This window comes from Falco naumanni, chromosome 1 (genome assembly GCF_017639655.2).
Source record: "Falco naumanni isolate bFalNau1 chromosome 1, bFalNau1.pat, whole genome shotgun sequence".
NCBI classification, from domain to species: Eukaryota; Metazoa; Chordata; class Aves; order Falconiformes; family Falconidae; genus Falco; species Falco naumanni.
The window spans coordinates 52,916,462-52,930,331 of NC_054054.1; the positions used below are offsets into that span (position 1 = coordinate 52,916,462).

General features: G+C 42.1%; 1 protein-coding gene across 1 annotated transcript; it reads right to left on the minus strand.

Moving 5' to 3' along the window:
• Window positions 1–1,510: 1,510 nt before the first annotated feature.
• HS3ST1 (heparan sulfate-glucosamine 3-sulfotransferase 1) lies at window positions 1,511–12,985 on the minus strand. The gene is made up of 2 exons (XM_040594127.1): window positions 12,842–12,985; window positions 1,511–4,229 (listed from the first exon to the last, which is right to left on the minus strand). Exon 2 carries the CDS (start codon window positions 4,099–4,101, stop codon window positions 3,139–3,141), a length of 963 nt encoding a protein of 320 aa, XP_040450061.1. The 5' UTR covers window positions 4,102–4,229; window positions 12,842–12,985; the 3' UTR covers window positions 1,511–3,138.
• Window positions 12,986–13,870: the final 885 nt, after the last annotated feature.

The window sequence follows — 13,870 nt, forward strand, 5'->3', positions numbered from 1 at the left end:
TGTATTTATTTTATATTTGCAAGAGTAATCACAGACTTGGCTAGCTGCCCCGAGGAAACAGGCCTCTGGAGCAACACCTAAGTGGTTGTACTTTAAACCTGAGATGGTAGAGTTTTACAGAAATACCTATATTGCATAACACTGGAAAGGGATTTTCAGAGATTTTTAAAAATTAATAGATATGGCATGACTTCAGTGCTCCCTATTGGTGTTTCTACAGTCCCAATAAGAATGTGCTTCAGCCTCTTTCTTCCATTCTCTCTTCACTTTTGTTTTTTATTGTTGTTTAGCATTACTTTTGAAACAGTCTAGGAAATATACGTAAATACAGTAACGCATGTGTGGGAAGTGAGTGCTGCTCTGTTACACTGAACATTCATACTCTAAACCTAGTTTTAAGTATTGTAACTCTTGAATTTAGGACATCTATGACAGGTAAATTTTACCATTATTATCAGTGTGGGTGTGATTTATTTTCCATCATCATCATAGCCACCACATAGCTAGCTGTGCAACCTCCAGGATAAAGTATTGTACAATCATGCCACCCCTGCACAAGGCATAAACATTCAGTTTGACATAGTGTCTGTGGGCCCCTTTGAATGTAGGGTCTAAGGCATGAGTCATGTGAACCTCTGCTTCAGGATGTGCCCCTGAAGTGGTCATTTCACCTCCTGATACTACAGAGAACACACTATGGGGTCTTAGCATTAACACAGAAACAGTGACCCAATGGTTCATGCTCTACTTCTCTTTCTACAGAGACAAGCCGTATTGGGCAGTGGGAAACGTGCACGTGTCCTGCTTAGTGACAGCAAGATACTGGTATAAAGTAGCATTATACATCTAAAAGTATTCTCAGTACCAACATCAGGTGTCAATATTGCTCTGGCATTCACAATTCAACACTTACACCTTATGCTGCCCTGTATGACCTGCTGCAGGTGAACTTGATCCAACCCTGTCTCCTCTGGCTCCTGGTCACATACCCTGGTAGTAGTTTTCCTTTCCCAGCAAAAATTTGGTGAATGTGGTGGGTGTAGTCTGGGACTGTAGGGAGGTCCCAGTGAAGATGGGACTGTACTAAGGTGAAAAGCCTTTTGTCTGGACCAAAAACCTCTTAGGTACAGATGGCTCCTGCAGAGATCACATTAGCAAAAAAATAAATAATAAGTGTAAAGAAAAATACTGCCCCAAATTACACAACCCCCCCTGAACTCACCTTTTCTAAAACTTATGATGGCACTACAATCCTGTAATCCAATTTTTGGCATCTGCGTCATGTAAGATCTGACATTACTGTCACCAGAAACTTTCCCTCCTTGTCGTATATTCTGGGTCAGCAACGGACCATACAGGCACAACTGAGTAGCAAACAACTGCTTTCCAACCAATTCACTAGGCTACAGGTCAATTCTTAAGTAACATTTAACTGGAATCTAAACTGGAGTTGAATCCTAAATACTGGCCTTCCAAACTAGAAACTGATGAACAAAAGAGAAAGGAAAGATGCAATTCAGAAAATATTTTATTGAGTACAATACCATTTCATTGTAGGCTTTCATCAAAGGTCTACTTTATAAAACACCACCAACCTCCCTGAGGTTGAATACAGCTTGGGCAGGTGCACAAGGAGCAGGAGAGAGAAGGGCATCATCTGCAAATTTTCATGCAAGCAGCATAATATGGGATATTTGCATCCAGACGGTACCTTGTCATAGTGCCCAAGTTTGCACCATCTCACCAGAAAAAAATTAATGACTCTACATTTAAATTTTATAAAGGATTGCAACAATCAGTTACAAGTTCAGATTTACAGGGTGTCGCCACTGCACATTCAACAGCTAAACACAACAGGAAAATTAGGAGCTCAGAATGAAAGTACCGTAGTAAGCCTTGTGTGGAAACAGGATTAACTTTAACTCCAGAAATCAATGGCTAAGACAACATCATAACTACTGTAGACAAGGAGAGCTGTAATTTTTACTAATGTACTAACATCTAACTTCCATTTTTAGCAGACGAAAGACCATAAAAGTTCCTGGAATTGGGGTTAATCCCACAACACACAAGTCTAATCAAGACTTGGCATCATGGCTCATGGAAGGAGATTAAAAGAACAGCAGCCCATGGGCAATTTTCAGTTGCATGAAGCACCTGCACAGCTCATAGGAAACAGCCTTAAATGGAGTACAAGTGGTAATATTTATATGAATGAAGTTGCTACTTATTGCAATGTAGACCAACTAATTTTTCTGGTGTAAGTGTTCATTTTCAGTGATGGCAAAGCATAAATGTGCTATAAAACGTAGGAACAGTCATAAGCAACCTTGAAAATGTCCCTATATTGCTTAAAGTCTTCTCTCAACCCTCCTTTATGAAGTGTATATATATATATATTCAGAGACTGTAGGAAGTTTTCAGGTTGATCATATTTCTGCAGCTAACTCCAGATTTTATGAGCAGGTCCCCACAGAAACCTTAAAAATCTACTATGAAACCTGCACTGTACTGCCAAAGAATTGGAGGAGCACTTGTTATAACAGGTTATACAAAGGTAAGTACAGCAGTTAATATGTCATATTACAGAGACTTCCACTTTCCTTTGGGTGTGCATGTCCCAACATGTAGAAGTACAACCACTTTTGAGGAAATAATTTTATAAAGCAGAATGGAACAATTTGCTAAGTACAACAATATTTTCAAGTGATAGAGAAATTCTTAAACCACATTTTAAAGCAAGAAAAAAGGAAATGTAAAGTCTAGCATATTCATTAGCAATCAAAGGAGAAAGTCCAGAATAGTCCAGAAAGGCCAAAGTATTCAAATAATTCTGAAGGGTTCTGTTGTAATGAATTTCCTATTTATTAAAAAGACAATGCATTCTCAAGAGACCATCTTGAAGTGAAATAATTTAGTTTCTTCATATAGACACATCATACACAATGTTAACAGCCATGAAAAACAATACAAAATGCTTTCAAATTTAACAAGTAGAAAAATATAACTAGTATATATGGCAATTGTGAATCTAATACTGTACAGAAATATTTATGGATTTTACAAATAAATTATAGCTTAAATGCCCCTTTTAAAATTTCTAAATGTACACTGGAACATAGGTTCTGAAGCCTACCACTAACTTGCCACAAATGAGTGCCAGTCAAATGTTCTGCCCACAAGCTCGAAAAATTTCTTGTTGGGTTCATGGAAATATTCATGCAGTTTCTCAAGTAACCGGGTATCTACTTGTGGGTGGGCTCGTCCTTTTGACTCATGTAAACAACGCTCTCTACCACTGTCCCTTAAGCAGTAGAAGCCTTTAGTTTTATTGAAATAAAAGTTTGAAGCGTTTATCTGTGGTGATAACTTCAAAAATCTTTCTACCTTCTCTATTTCTGGGAAGGGATCTTTGATTAGTTTATCCCCATCTACAATATGGATATGATTGAGAGGAAAATACTTCAGCCAGTTTTGCATGTGAATGTAGTATAAGCTTCTGTTTATTGCCTTGTAGTCCACATTGAGTTCACCATCTTTAATCAGGAATTGTTCAATGGATGGATACGGCTTGTGCTTCTGCATGTGATTATAGAACACTTGGGTGTAATCTGACAGTACTCTCTCACTTGGGTCTCTTAAAATAAGGAGTAGTCTCATTGATTGGTTCATGTTATAAACTCTTTCAGGCACTTTAGGTGATGTGAAATATGCTGGAGTTTTTTCCACGGTGATCTGATGGGGATAAGAGAATGGCATTTGATTAATATACCACTGCAATCCATTTCTGTAATGATCTTCCCAGTCAAAGAAGTGAACTTCACTTTCTGCTGCTGCAATATCTGGATGGAGACTCAACATCTCTAACAAAGCCCTTGTTCCACCTTTTCTTACTCCAATAATGATAGTCTGTGGCAGCTGCCGGCATGATCCATTAGAATGAATGCTTTCTTTGAAGTCATTTTTTTGAGACATTTTCTTTAAAAGCTCTCTCTGAACAGACTGAGAAGAAGTCTCAGCCTTTGAATTTATAGCCGGTCTGGAAGGCACTATCTGAGGTTGAACAATAAGCAACACAGCTCCCAGCAGAAAAGCTGCCATGACAGAAGTTCTTAGTCTGGTTTCACTCAAGCAGGTAATGGGGCATAGAGTGATTTCCACCGAGAACAACCTTTAAAAGTTGTTTTTGTTTTGCTGAGTGAACACGTATTTCTCAGACAGAAACTTTGCTGAAAGAGGGAAAAGAAAAAGCAGCACATTATTTTATACTCAGACATATCACTACTAAAGCCACAATACAAGTATCTTTCACTCGTCACAACTGAACAAACTTCAGCTTTCCCAACTCTATGCTCCTAGATCATTTGGTATAATTACAGTTTTTAAAAGACAGGCACATACAATAATGCCATGAAAAAATAATTTCCAGTCATCAGGAGACACGATGAAACTTTTGCACCCAAGATACCTCTTGAGCATTACTTTTTTTATTATTTTTTAAAATCTGATTTCACTGGAGTTGAAGCACAATCACAAGAGAATTAAGCGCATTTTTATCTGCAAGAATAGGTTTATCTTTGAAACAAAACATAAAAAGGAAAAGGTATGGACTGGCCCAAAAGAGCATTTCTAAAAGCTGAGGGTCTTGTAGGAAGCCTAGGAATTACAGCCTCCTAAAGGATGATGTGACAGCAACCTTAGAAGTAAAACCTCCTGGGGAGAAAGGCTCATGCAATATAGATAGAGCTGCCCAACTGTGGGAAGGTAACACTCTCCTAGGAAGCAGTTAGGAAGAGCTCTGCATGAGTAGTAGACCAAAGAAAAGTTAGTATTTGCTTTGTGAGTGGGGTTTCTCAGGATATATCAGGTAGCATGCACTCTGGCCCTGCAAAACATAAGATAATGAAACCATAGACTACGTAGTATGACTGCATTAACAAAATGCTAGAAGAGCTGTGGTTCCAGTCATGATGCTCAGGAAAGAAACTACACAATGAATGCTTCTGAAGGTCATTTCAAGAGTTAGCCACCAAGCTGCTGTGACGTAAACAACTAACTTTACACTTTATCAAAGGACTACTAACCATCAGCACTGAACTCTGTTTAAAGGTCAGGGTGTTTCTAATGCAATGTTTGAAGTGAACTCTTAATGGCCTCACACATAGCATAGCTGTTAGATCGTCACGTTCTAAGCAGGCTGCGTATACAAATTCCCTAAGCTAAAATGTTTTCCGAAGACTTTATAAACTCAGTGGATGGCTGTGTAAGCATGATTTTGGTATCGTCTAACTCACTTTAGAAGTGGAAGCTGCAATGGCAGAGCACCCAACTGCTTTGTCTCAGCAGGCTATTGTAATTATGAATTTTAAGCTTGGAACAGTGCATACTGTACCAGCTAACAAGGGCTGAAATATGAAATTACGTATGAACAACCTGAGGAAATGGAAGGGCTAGGTTTTGGAAATTCTCCAGAGAATCTGAAAAGAAACTAAGAACTTTTCCACAATAAGCTAAGCCCCAGTGTGACAAGGACTAATGATGTGTTTCTAAGTGATCTAGAAAGTTTTGTTTGGTAGCTCTGCATTTACAGAGGTCATGACTCCATCCTGAATGGATCTGGTCTGCTTCCTGATGTTTGCTACTGATTAGTACTTTTATGCTTTCCCTATATCTAACCACTTTTAAAGGGCTACAAAGCAGTGATATTGTTCGGAAACAGAAATCAAGGCTGGGAGGAGAGGGAAGCAAAGTGTCACGATAGGTGCGAAGTCTAAAGAGGGTGTGCTTCCCTGCATGCCCACAGGCTTCGAGCTCATGAAGCTCTTGCCTTGGGCAGAAGATCATGCTGCAGGCTGTTCTGTGATGTCTGATGTGAGGCAGCTTTGCAGAGGAATTTGTTGTTCTTCCATTTTTGGCTGCTGAAATTTTATATTGCTAAAAGAGCTCCATTTGGCTGTTGTAATTAATCTTCTGCTCTTTCCCTGTCCTCACCATTCCTGTTAATCTTTCTCTGTTTGACCTACTTCAGGTATAACAAGAAATAATCTTAATTATTTGCCCTGCACTGAGGATGTTGGTAGGGTGACGCTGGGTGACAAAGAGTTTGGTATATATATTCATGGTGGATGTCCCCACTGAGCTATGCTGCCATTATATTCAGCAGCAACGTGAGCAAATGGTACAGCACCAGTCAGATTGCATCAGTGATTGATGGGCAGCTCAGTACATGAGAGCAACAAAACATCAACTCTTGCTGAATTTTAAGGTCACAGATTAAAGGAATAGCCACTTACTTCAGAGTATATTTTAAGAATCACTAGCTCCATAAATAGTAAGCCTGAGTTGTTGCCTTAACACCTTACTGGAAAAGCGTAATAGGATTCCAGTGAGGAACAGGTTGAACTGTTGTTGAAAGGAATTCAGTTAAAGCCTAATGGTAGGGACCCTTATTTCTGAGTAGTCAGGCTGAAATATGCAATGCCAATAGCCAACTTCTGCAATAGGCTGCCTGTCTCTGAAAAGATTAACTTTTAGCTGCTGGTCTCAGCTATTAGTGACAACAGATTTATTGGATTTTTTTTTTTTTTTTTTTTTTTAAATGAACTAGAGATACCTGTTCATTGGGACTGCTCATTTTTAATTCACAGTTTCCATGCTACTCAGTTGCCAGCTTTTTCTATTTACCTCTTCCTGCAGCCGAGTATAGCATGGGAATGTTTTGGGGAAATAAAAGACACAGCAAAATGTCTCTTAACTGAGCTCTACTCTTTTTTCGGCTGCCATTAATCTTTGAAATCAGATTTGTAGGATATTACAGGTGTGGTACCAAGGGCCTCACCTCAGATATTTTTTTGAGCCTCAGTGGAGCTCTGCCTCTATGTCTTTCCATTTTTAACTCAAATACTTTGGTGGTGGGGGAGTATAGCTTTTTCCAAAAAAACCCAACTGTTTTCTGTTGCAACATCAGACCTCAGAATAACATGGGAGTATCTTCTGTTTCAGACATGCAGAATTTAATTGTTCCTCCACAACTCTTTGTTCAAGGTACACAACAGGTGTTCCTACAATGCAGAACACTGCTACAGTATCTGTAGCATTTACTGCCTTTAAGCACACCTAACAAACCATATCAGTAATTATGCCTTTCAAAGTACATACATGCTATTGTTTTGCTTGCAAGCAAAAAAATCCCAACTTTGTCTGCCTTTTCTTTCCACTCTCTTTTGTTTCTCTCAATCTGTGTAGGTTTGATACCTGGATCAATTGTGTTTTGTGAGACTAATGCAACACAATGGATATGGCTCCTAGATTCATCTCAAAACAAGTTGTGTGGGCAAAGTGGTGTCCAGAAATAAAACTGCATATAAATTGGTTGTCATCTTCTCTTATGTCCTCTTTAATGCTTTATGTAGATCTGCAGTTTGGTGGCTAGAATTACAGCAGTTTATATAAAATGATGCAAACATGTATTCCATAGCTTTATAATCTGTGGGTCTAAAAAACTGTTTCAACAATAATAAGCATACACTGAAGAGTTTATAGCAACCACTCTGCCAAATTACTTTTCTGCTTTAAAGAATTTTCTTCACTGCCTCCAGAAGTCACGCAGAGCATACATGACTTCCCTCAATGACTCTGTATTCCAGATTAGTACAAAAATTTAACTGACAGTCATTACTATTGTATTTGCTACAAGTAAACAAGCAAGTTAGTACAAGAAACACAGTTTATGTTAAATGGTGCCTTGAAGATTATACCAAGACTTTTCAAAGTCTGATTGCTTTTGCTTAATCTTTTCTTCAGCCTTCTCCAATTAATTTGCAAAATGTGCCATAGTGTTTATTCAACAAGATTAAATGTGGACATTGTCAATCAAATCAGCTTTCATGATTAAAAAAATCTTCAAAAGTAATAGTAACTTGAAAATAAATGGAAGCTTTTCTCAGTAAACGCAGTAGGAGGGCCACAGCTGCCAGACTTCATTGGCTTTTAAACACATTACAATGCCTTTTGAGATGTGTCACTATTTTATGATTTCTATCTCTTACCACATTACCAAGATAATTTAATGCTTTGGTATGTTAATCCTCAATCAATGGCATGGCCTAAACTACCTAGATTATATATAATTTTCAGTTCAGTTAGCATTAACAAAATAAGGCAGTTTTTGCCTGGACTGAAAATTTCATTTTTGCTGGGGGTGGGATGGGGCTGGGTTTCACTCTAAACTTTCATAAAAGCCTTCGAGTTAGCTGCTGAAGCAGGCAGGAGGGAACATAAAGAGTGTCTGTATGGCAGTCAGTAGGCGTCAGGTTGAGTCTGCTGGCAAATCTGACAAGTGTACGCTTCACAAAAAAGCCCACAGCAACATACTGAGAGGTTTAGCAGAGCTAATGAGACACAGTTACTACTAGGACAGTGACTAGGAGAGGGAAGACTAAAACCTTCCCATGAACACGCAGGTGACTTCATCTTCATTAAAGCAAAGTTGTGTTTTTATGGTTCTCTAGGGACTGAGGATGAACAGGTTACATCTCAGATGCCTTCACTTTCTCTCCTTGTAGAACTGAAACCCTTCACTGGAAAGATCTTTGCCCAGGCATCTGAAAAAGCAGTCTGACCTGAATGAGAACCATAGATCAGTTGCTGAAGTTTGTCTCTAGAGGGAGATTAGAGCTGAAAATCTGAAGGAGCCATTCTGTTCTTATAAAATTATATTTAGTTTTGCAGATGCGGTAGAACCTCAACACAATTTGCAGACTCTGTTTTCCTTTGCAAATATTTGGACACTAAATACTGAAAAATATAAGATTAACATTGCTGGTTAAAACTAGCTGTGCAGTACAACCCACACATCTGCTAAACTGGCTTCTTATGTTGGGGAAAAAAAATAAAAATCCATAACTGAGCTAACCAACTCTAAAAACAACTTTCTAAACTGATGAAAGTCAGTGATCTGGACATTTGTATTCAATGCTGTGTTTAAAAACCTGAACTAGATCAATTGTAGTGTACTTTAAATTCTTCAATAACTTGATATGAACACCTTATATTCCTGTCCTCTAAGTATAGATGGTGTCTGCCATAGGATATATTCCTACATAATAGGAATTGTTTATTAGAGCTTTTTTTGAGTGACAGTTTGTATCCAGTTCGCATAAAACTCTAGTACAGCTATCACTTAAAGCTCAGTCAAGAGCAGGAAAGGAAAGGGAGCAACATTTATTTTTAAGTCTGATCTAGTTTATTAAACATTTTTTTCCTTTGGAAGTATATTCTGCATTTTGCTGTTTTTAACTATTAAACTGTCTCATAATGCTCTCTTCATGAAGAAATGCTTCCCACACTTCCTCACACACTGTTTTTAATCACATTTTAATAAAAATTTTAAACAAGTGCCAATGAAATGCTCAAATTCTAGTTTCCAGTAATTAACTACAAGTAATTGCCTATTTCAGTGAGTGCTACAGAGACAAGTGTATTAACTAGAACAATATACTACTGAAGCCATAGATCTCTAGGGGCATAAACTATTGATCACCTCATGATATAAAAAAAAGCCATCTGTGCATTAAGAAGGGAGGTAAAAAGATAAGCAACCATACAAACCTGTATTACAGTGCCTAAGTGATATTGTCTAGGTACATTTCCCAAAATATATTAAAAAAAAATCTGCATAACCAATAGAAATTAAGCCATGACTAACTTTTACAGTCAGCATGTTAAGAAATTTAAACATAATTTCAGTGCTGTTAAGATGATAGATTGTCTATCAGCTGTAAGACTCCAGAAATACAATTGTAAAAGTCTCTCAATTTTCGTTTGGGGAACTTCACACACTGAGAAAGGCTGACTTGGTAGGAAGTATTTTTGGCTGAAGTCTGCTATATTTCTGCACCTGCTGTGATAAATACAGTTTACACAAATTAGCTAGGTCACCAGTTCATGACTTCTAAAGAAAGTTCAGCTCCAGTGTGAGCAATGAAGTAGCAAATTTATAATAGACTGTAGTTATATATAACATGCATTTTTTTCCCTTAAGGTCAGAAGGGACCACTGCAGTCTTTCATGCCAAGAGATCATAAAAATTTTTAGAAGAGAGGATACTGTAGCTATCAGAGAGCCTCATGCAGGTAAAAATAAAATGGGACATTACAGCAGAATAAAAATAAACTTGAAAAGCTCAGGATGCACAAAAGGTTTTATACCGAATGCTAATATGGAATCCCCCTCCACCTTCTAGCAATTTTTTTAGTACCTGCCATGACTAATTTTTTTCATAAAGAGAAAGCATACACATACTGTCTCCTCTATCCCCCCATAAACCCAAATGTTCAACTCAAGATCCAGAAATTACTCTCCACCCCACTTCCAAGCAAAATGGGTCACATTCCAATTAGGAAGCAGAAATCTACTGCACAGTTAATAGAGTTGTTTCCTAGTTCATCAAAGCTGTCCCCAAGAAAACAATCCACATGAAAGAATGGCTCAGTCCTGTCTTGCTCCCTTTCTGTACACAGGCTCACCTTAACTAGATGTATTGAAAAAGGGAACACAGCAGATTAAGCAATCCCATTCTCATTTTCTCTGCCAAGCAATTTCTTTCACTCTCTGTAGCTGTGGGCCCCATTTCAAATACCAGCAAGACATTTAAAACAACAATAAACACACACAAACTTTCACATAATCTTTTAGTTCATATTACAAGCTGATTTCTGTGTCTTCCAGTCCTGCCTTCAGAATAATAATGGAGCAGAGTGCATACTGGTAAGGTCATCGCTGTATTAGGCTTGGCTAAACCAATCATTTACTAAGCAAAGCACTACATGGTGACCTGGAGGGAACCCTCATACTCTGGAGTGAGAAATAAGGTGAGCTTTCAGGATCTTCCATTTTGGACTGCCCAGGCATATTTTCAGTTTTCTTCTTCTAACTATCAAAACTTTTCACAGAAATCCATCAGCTTTGACATACTTTTGGGCTCTGATAGCTTCTTAGCTCTGGGTAGCATTTCTAGAAGAGGGAAGGGTGAGATCCCATGCTAATCAGACTAATTAAACCATTTCTAGTTTCCTCTAATGAAGAGCAGAAGAGTTATATGTATCTGTACCTGCATGTATTAGGTATTGCAAAACTGTTTTCCACCTCCTCTGTTCTTCTGTAATGTCTGTGGAAGTATATGGTTAATTCAGAACAACCAAGGTAGTATTCTGACAAGGAGGGGACACAGTCAAGAACTTGGCAATGCTGGAGTCAGAATTTGCTCTGTCAAAATTAGTGCCTCTCCACTGCAGCAGCTGGCTTTGCTTCAGATGCGTAATCTTGCTGCTGACCTACCGGAGGCATTCGATAACGATGTAATATCAAAAGCGTCTGCATTTTCCAAAAAGGAAAAAATCCAGGGTGGGTACTGAAAGGGTGGATGTGCAAGAGATAGCTAAAGCTGATGTCAGTAACTGCGCTCTTACTGATAGGTGCTCATTTCTGAGCAATGTGGGAAATGCACTTGTTCAAGAGCGTAAGAAACGCTAGCAGATGTAAATTGTAACAATTACTATATTTATATATATTTACAGATTAAGTTTGATAGCCAGACAATATATGAGCATATACTAAACTGAACCTATTCCACTGATGCTCCACTTGGCATACATACTGCCGAGACTCTCAGTGAGAGTGGGCAATGAATGGGTCCCTCATGCCAGAGGTATGATCCCCACAGACACTCCAGCCCCATGCCATTCAAGCTTAGTATTCACAGAACTTCTCAGATTTATTTTCTTCCCCTCCCCAGTATCCAGAGACTAACAGTCTTGGCACAGGGAAAGCCCTCAACCTACCGCACTAACAGAGAGGAAGGGGAGTCATATACTTTAATTCGCAGTCAACTGAGGTGATTGAATTGCCTGTACTTAGCTGGGTGCCCTTTCCTGATCTCGGCTGGAAGACAAGACCAAACCAGAACCCTTCCAGCTGGGGGCTACCATCCCTCCCTCCCAGCATCCTTTTGCCCTCAAAAGATGTGAGCCCCTTACGCCCTGATCCCCAGAAAGCACCCCGAGAACTGCAGGAATCAAGCCTTCCCCGGGCTGTTGCAGGGAGCCAGTGCTTCAGAACAGAGCGAGCTGAGTTAAGCCTCCGTGCTCCTCCGCCACCCCCGAACACCACTTCGCCCTCCAGCCCTGCGCGCAGCTTGCCAGGCTCCAGTTCAGCACGCTGCATCCAGCCGGATCCAGCACCCTGCGTGGGAACGGATCAGAGATGCTCCGAGGAGCTTTTGCAAGTTGTCCTGCTGTCAGCTGGAGCCCTGCGCTCCGCCACCCCGCTTCCACACCCCTGCCACTCTGCCGCGACATGCCCTTGCCATTTAGCCACAGGGCAAACAAGGAGGCAAAGAAATAAAGTGCCCAGGGGCAGATCTGGTCACATCTACAACCCGGGTGCTGCCGACTACCTTCCCCCCCCGCCCCGCTTTCTTTTCGCTCCTCGCCACCAGCGACGCCTCCCCGAGCCCGACTCGGTGAGAACGGCGGGTGGGGGGCGGCTGCTGCGCAGCCCCCTCGGGGTTGGGGCCGGTGGGTTTCGCACGGCGGGTCCAGCCCCGCTGCTCAGCCCCGCAGCGGCGCTCGCCTCCCGCGGGCGCGGGGCTCCCACCAGCCGGCAGCAGGTGCCGGGCGGCGGAGCGGGTGGCAGCGCCGGCTGCCAGCGCCTGTGCGCGCCCGGGGGGGCGCGGACCCCCCCCGCGACCGCCCCGCCGCCGGCACCACCTCCCACCCCAAACTTCCCTGGCGGCCAGCGCCCGCCGCCCTCCGAGGAGGGCTCCGAGCCGCGTGTCACTCACCGCCGGGGCGCAGAGCCGTGGGGCAGCGCCCGCCCCGCTGCTCCATGGGCGGCGGAGCCAGGGGAAGCGCGCCGGGCGGCGTGCGGGGGAGCCGGGGAGCGCCCGCTGCCGCCCGCCTCGCTCGCCTGGAAGCGGCGCTGCCGGCGCCCGGCGCCCGCCTGTTTGTGCAGCCCCGCCCCACCCCGCCCACGTCACGGCCAGGCCCCGCCCCCGCCCCGCCCCCCCCCCCCCCCCCGCGGCGCCTGGCGCCCTGCTTGGGGGGGGGGCAGTGCCGGGGCTGCCGCTGCGCCCCGCGGCCGGCGGGGGACCTGTCCCGGCGGCGGGCGGCGGCGCAGGGTGGGCACGCAGCGGTGCGCGCACGCAAAAGCAGTAATTGACACGAATCACGTTACAGCCCCAGAGGAGGAAATGGCTACCTGCCGAGAGCGGCCGCTCGCCCGCCCCGCCGGCGGCCTCCTGCCTGTACCTACCGACATAACCCGTGCGAGGTCGCAGGAATGAGAGGCCGACAGCACTGGTCGCTGTGTTCACTTCTTGTTTATGTGTTCTGCACTTTACAAGGTGGCTTTGATTTTTTTAAATTCAACACCCCCCCAACTCCCGAAATGCTTTTTGCTCAGCCAGACGAATTTAAAGCAGAACGGATGTCCAGAGTGACAGAAATGCTGCTTCCTAAGAGCAGTAGGAAACAGGCTTTCTGGGTATTTATTTTAAATCATAGGTTTATTTTATTGAAATACGTCTCTGTTTGCCAGGAACTGATCTGTGGGGTTTTTTTTCAAGATAAAATGCATTAAAAACAGCATTAACATACCGCATCTTCATCCATTATTTCAACAGCCAAACCCTCTTGAAATTTACCAGGTGTAAAAAACAGGCCTGAGCAACTCCCCCCCCCCAAAAAAAAAAAAACAACCAAAAAACAAACAACAAAAAAAAGAAAACCACCCAAACCGCAAGAGAAACAACCCAGGTGCTGGTGGGGGAACCAATTTCTCGGTTGGTTTTGATCAGTTCAGCCCCACTTCT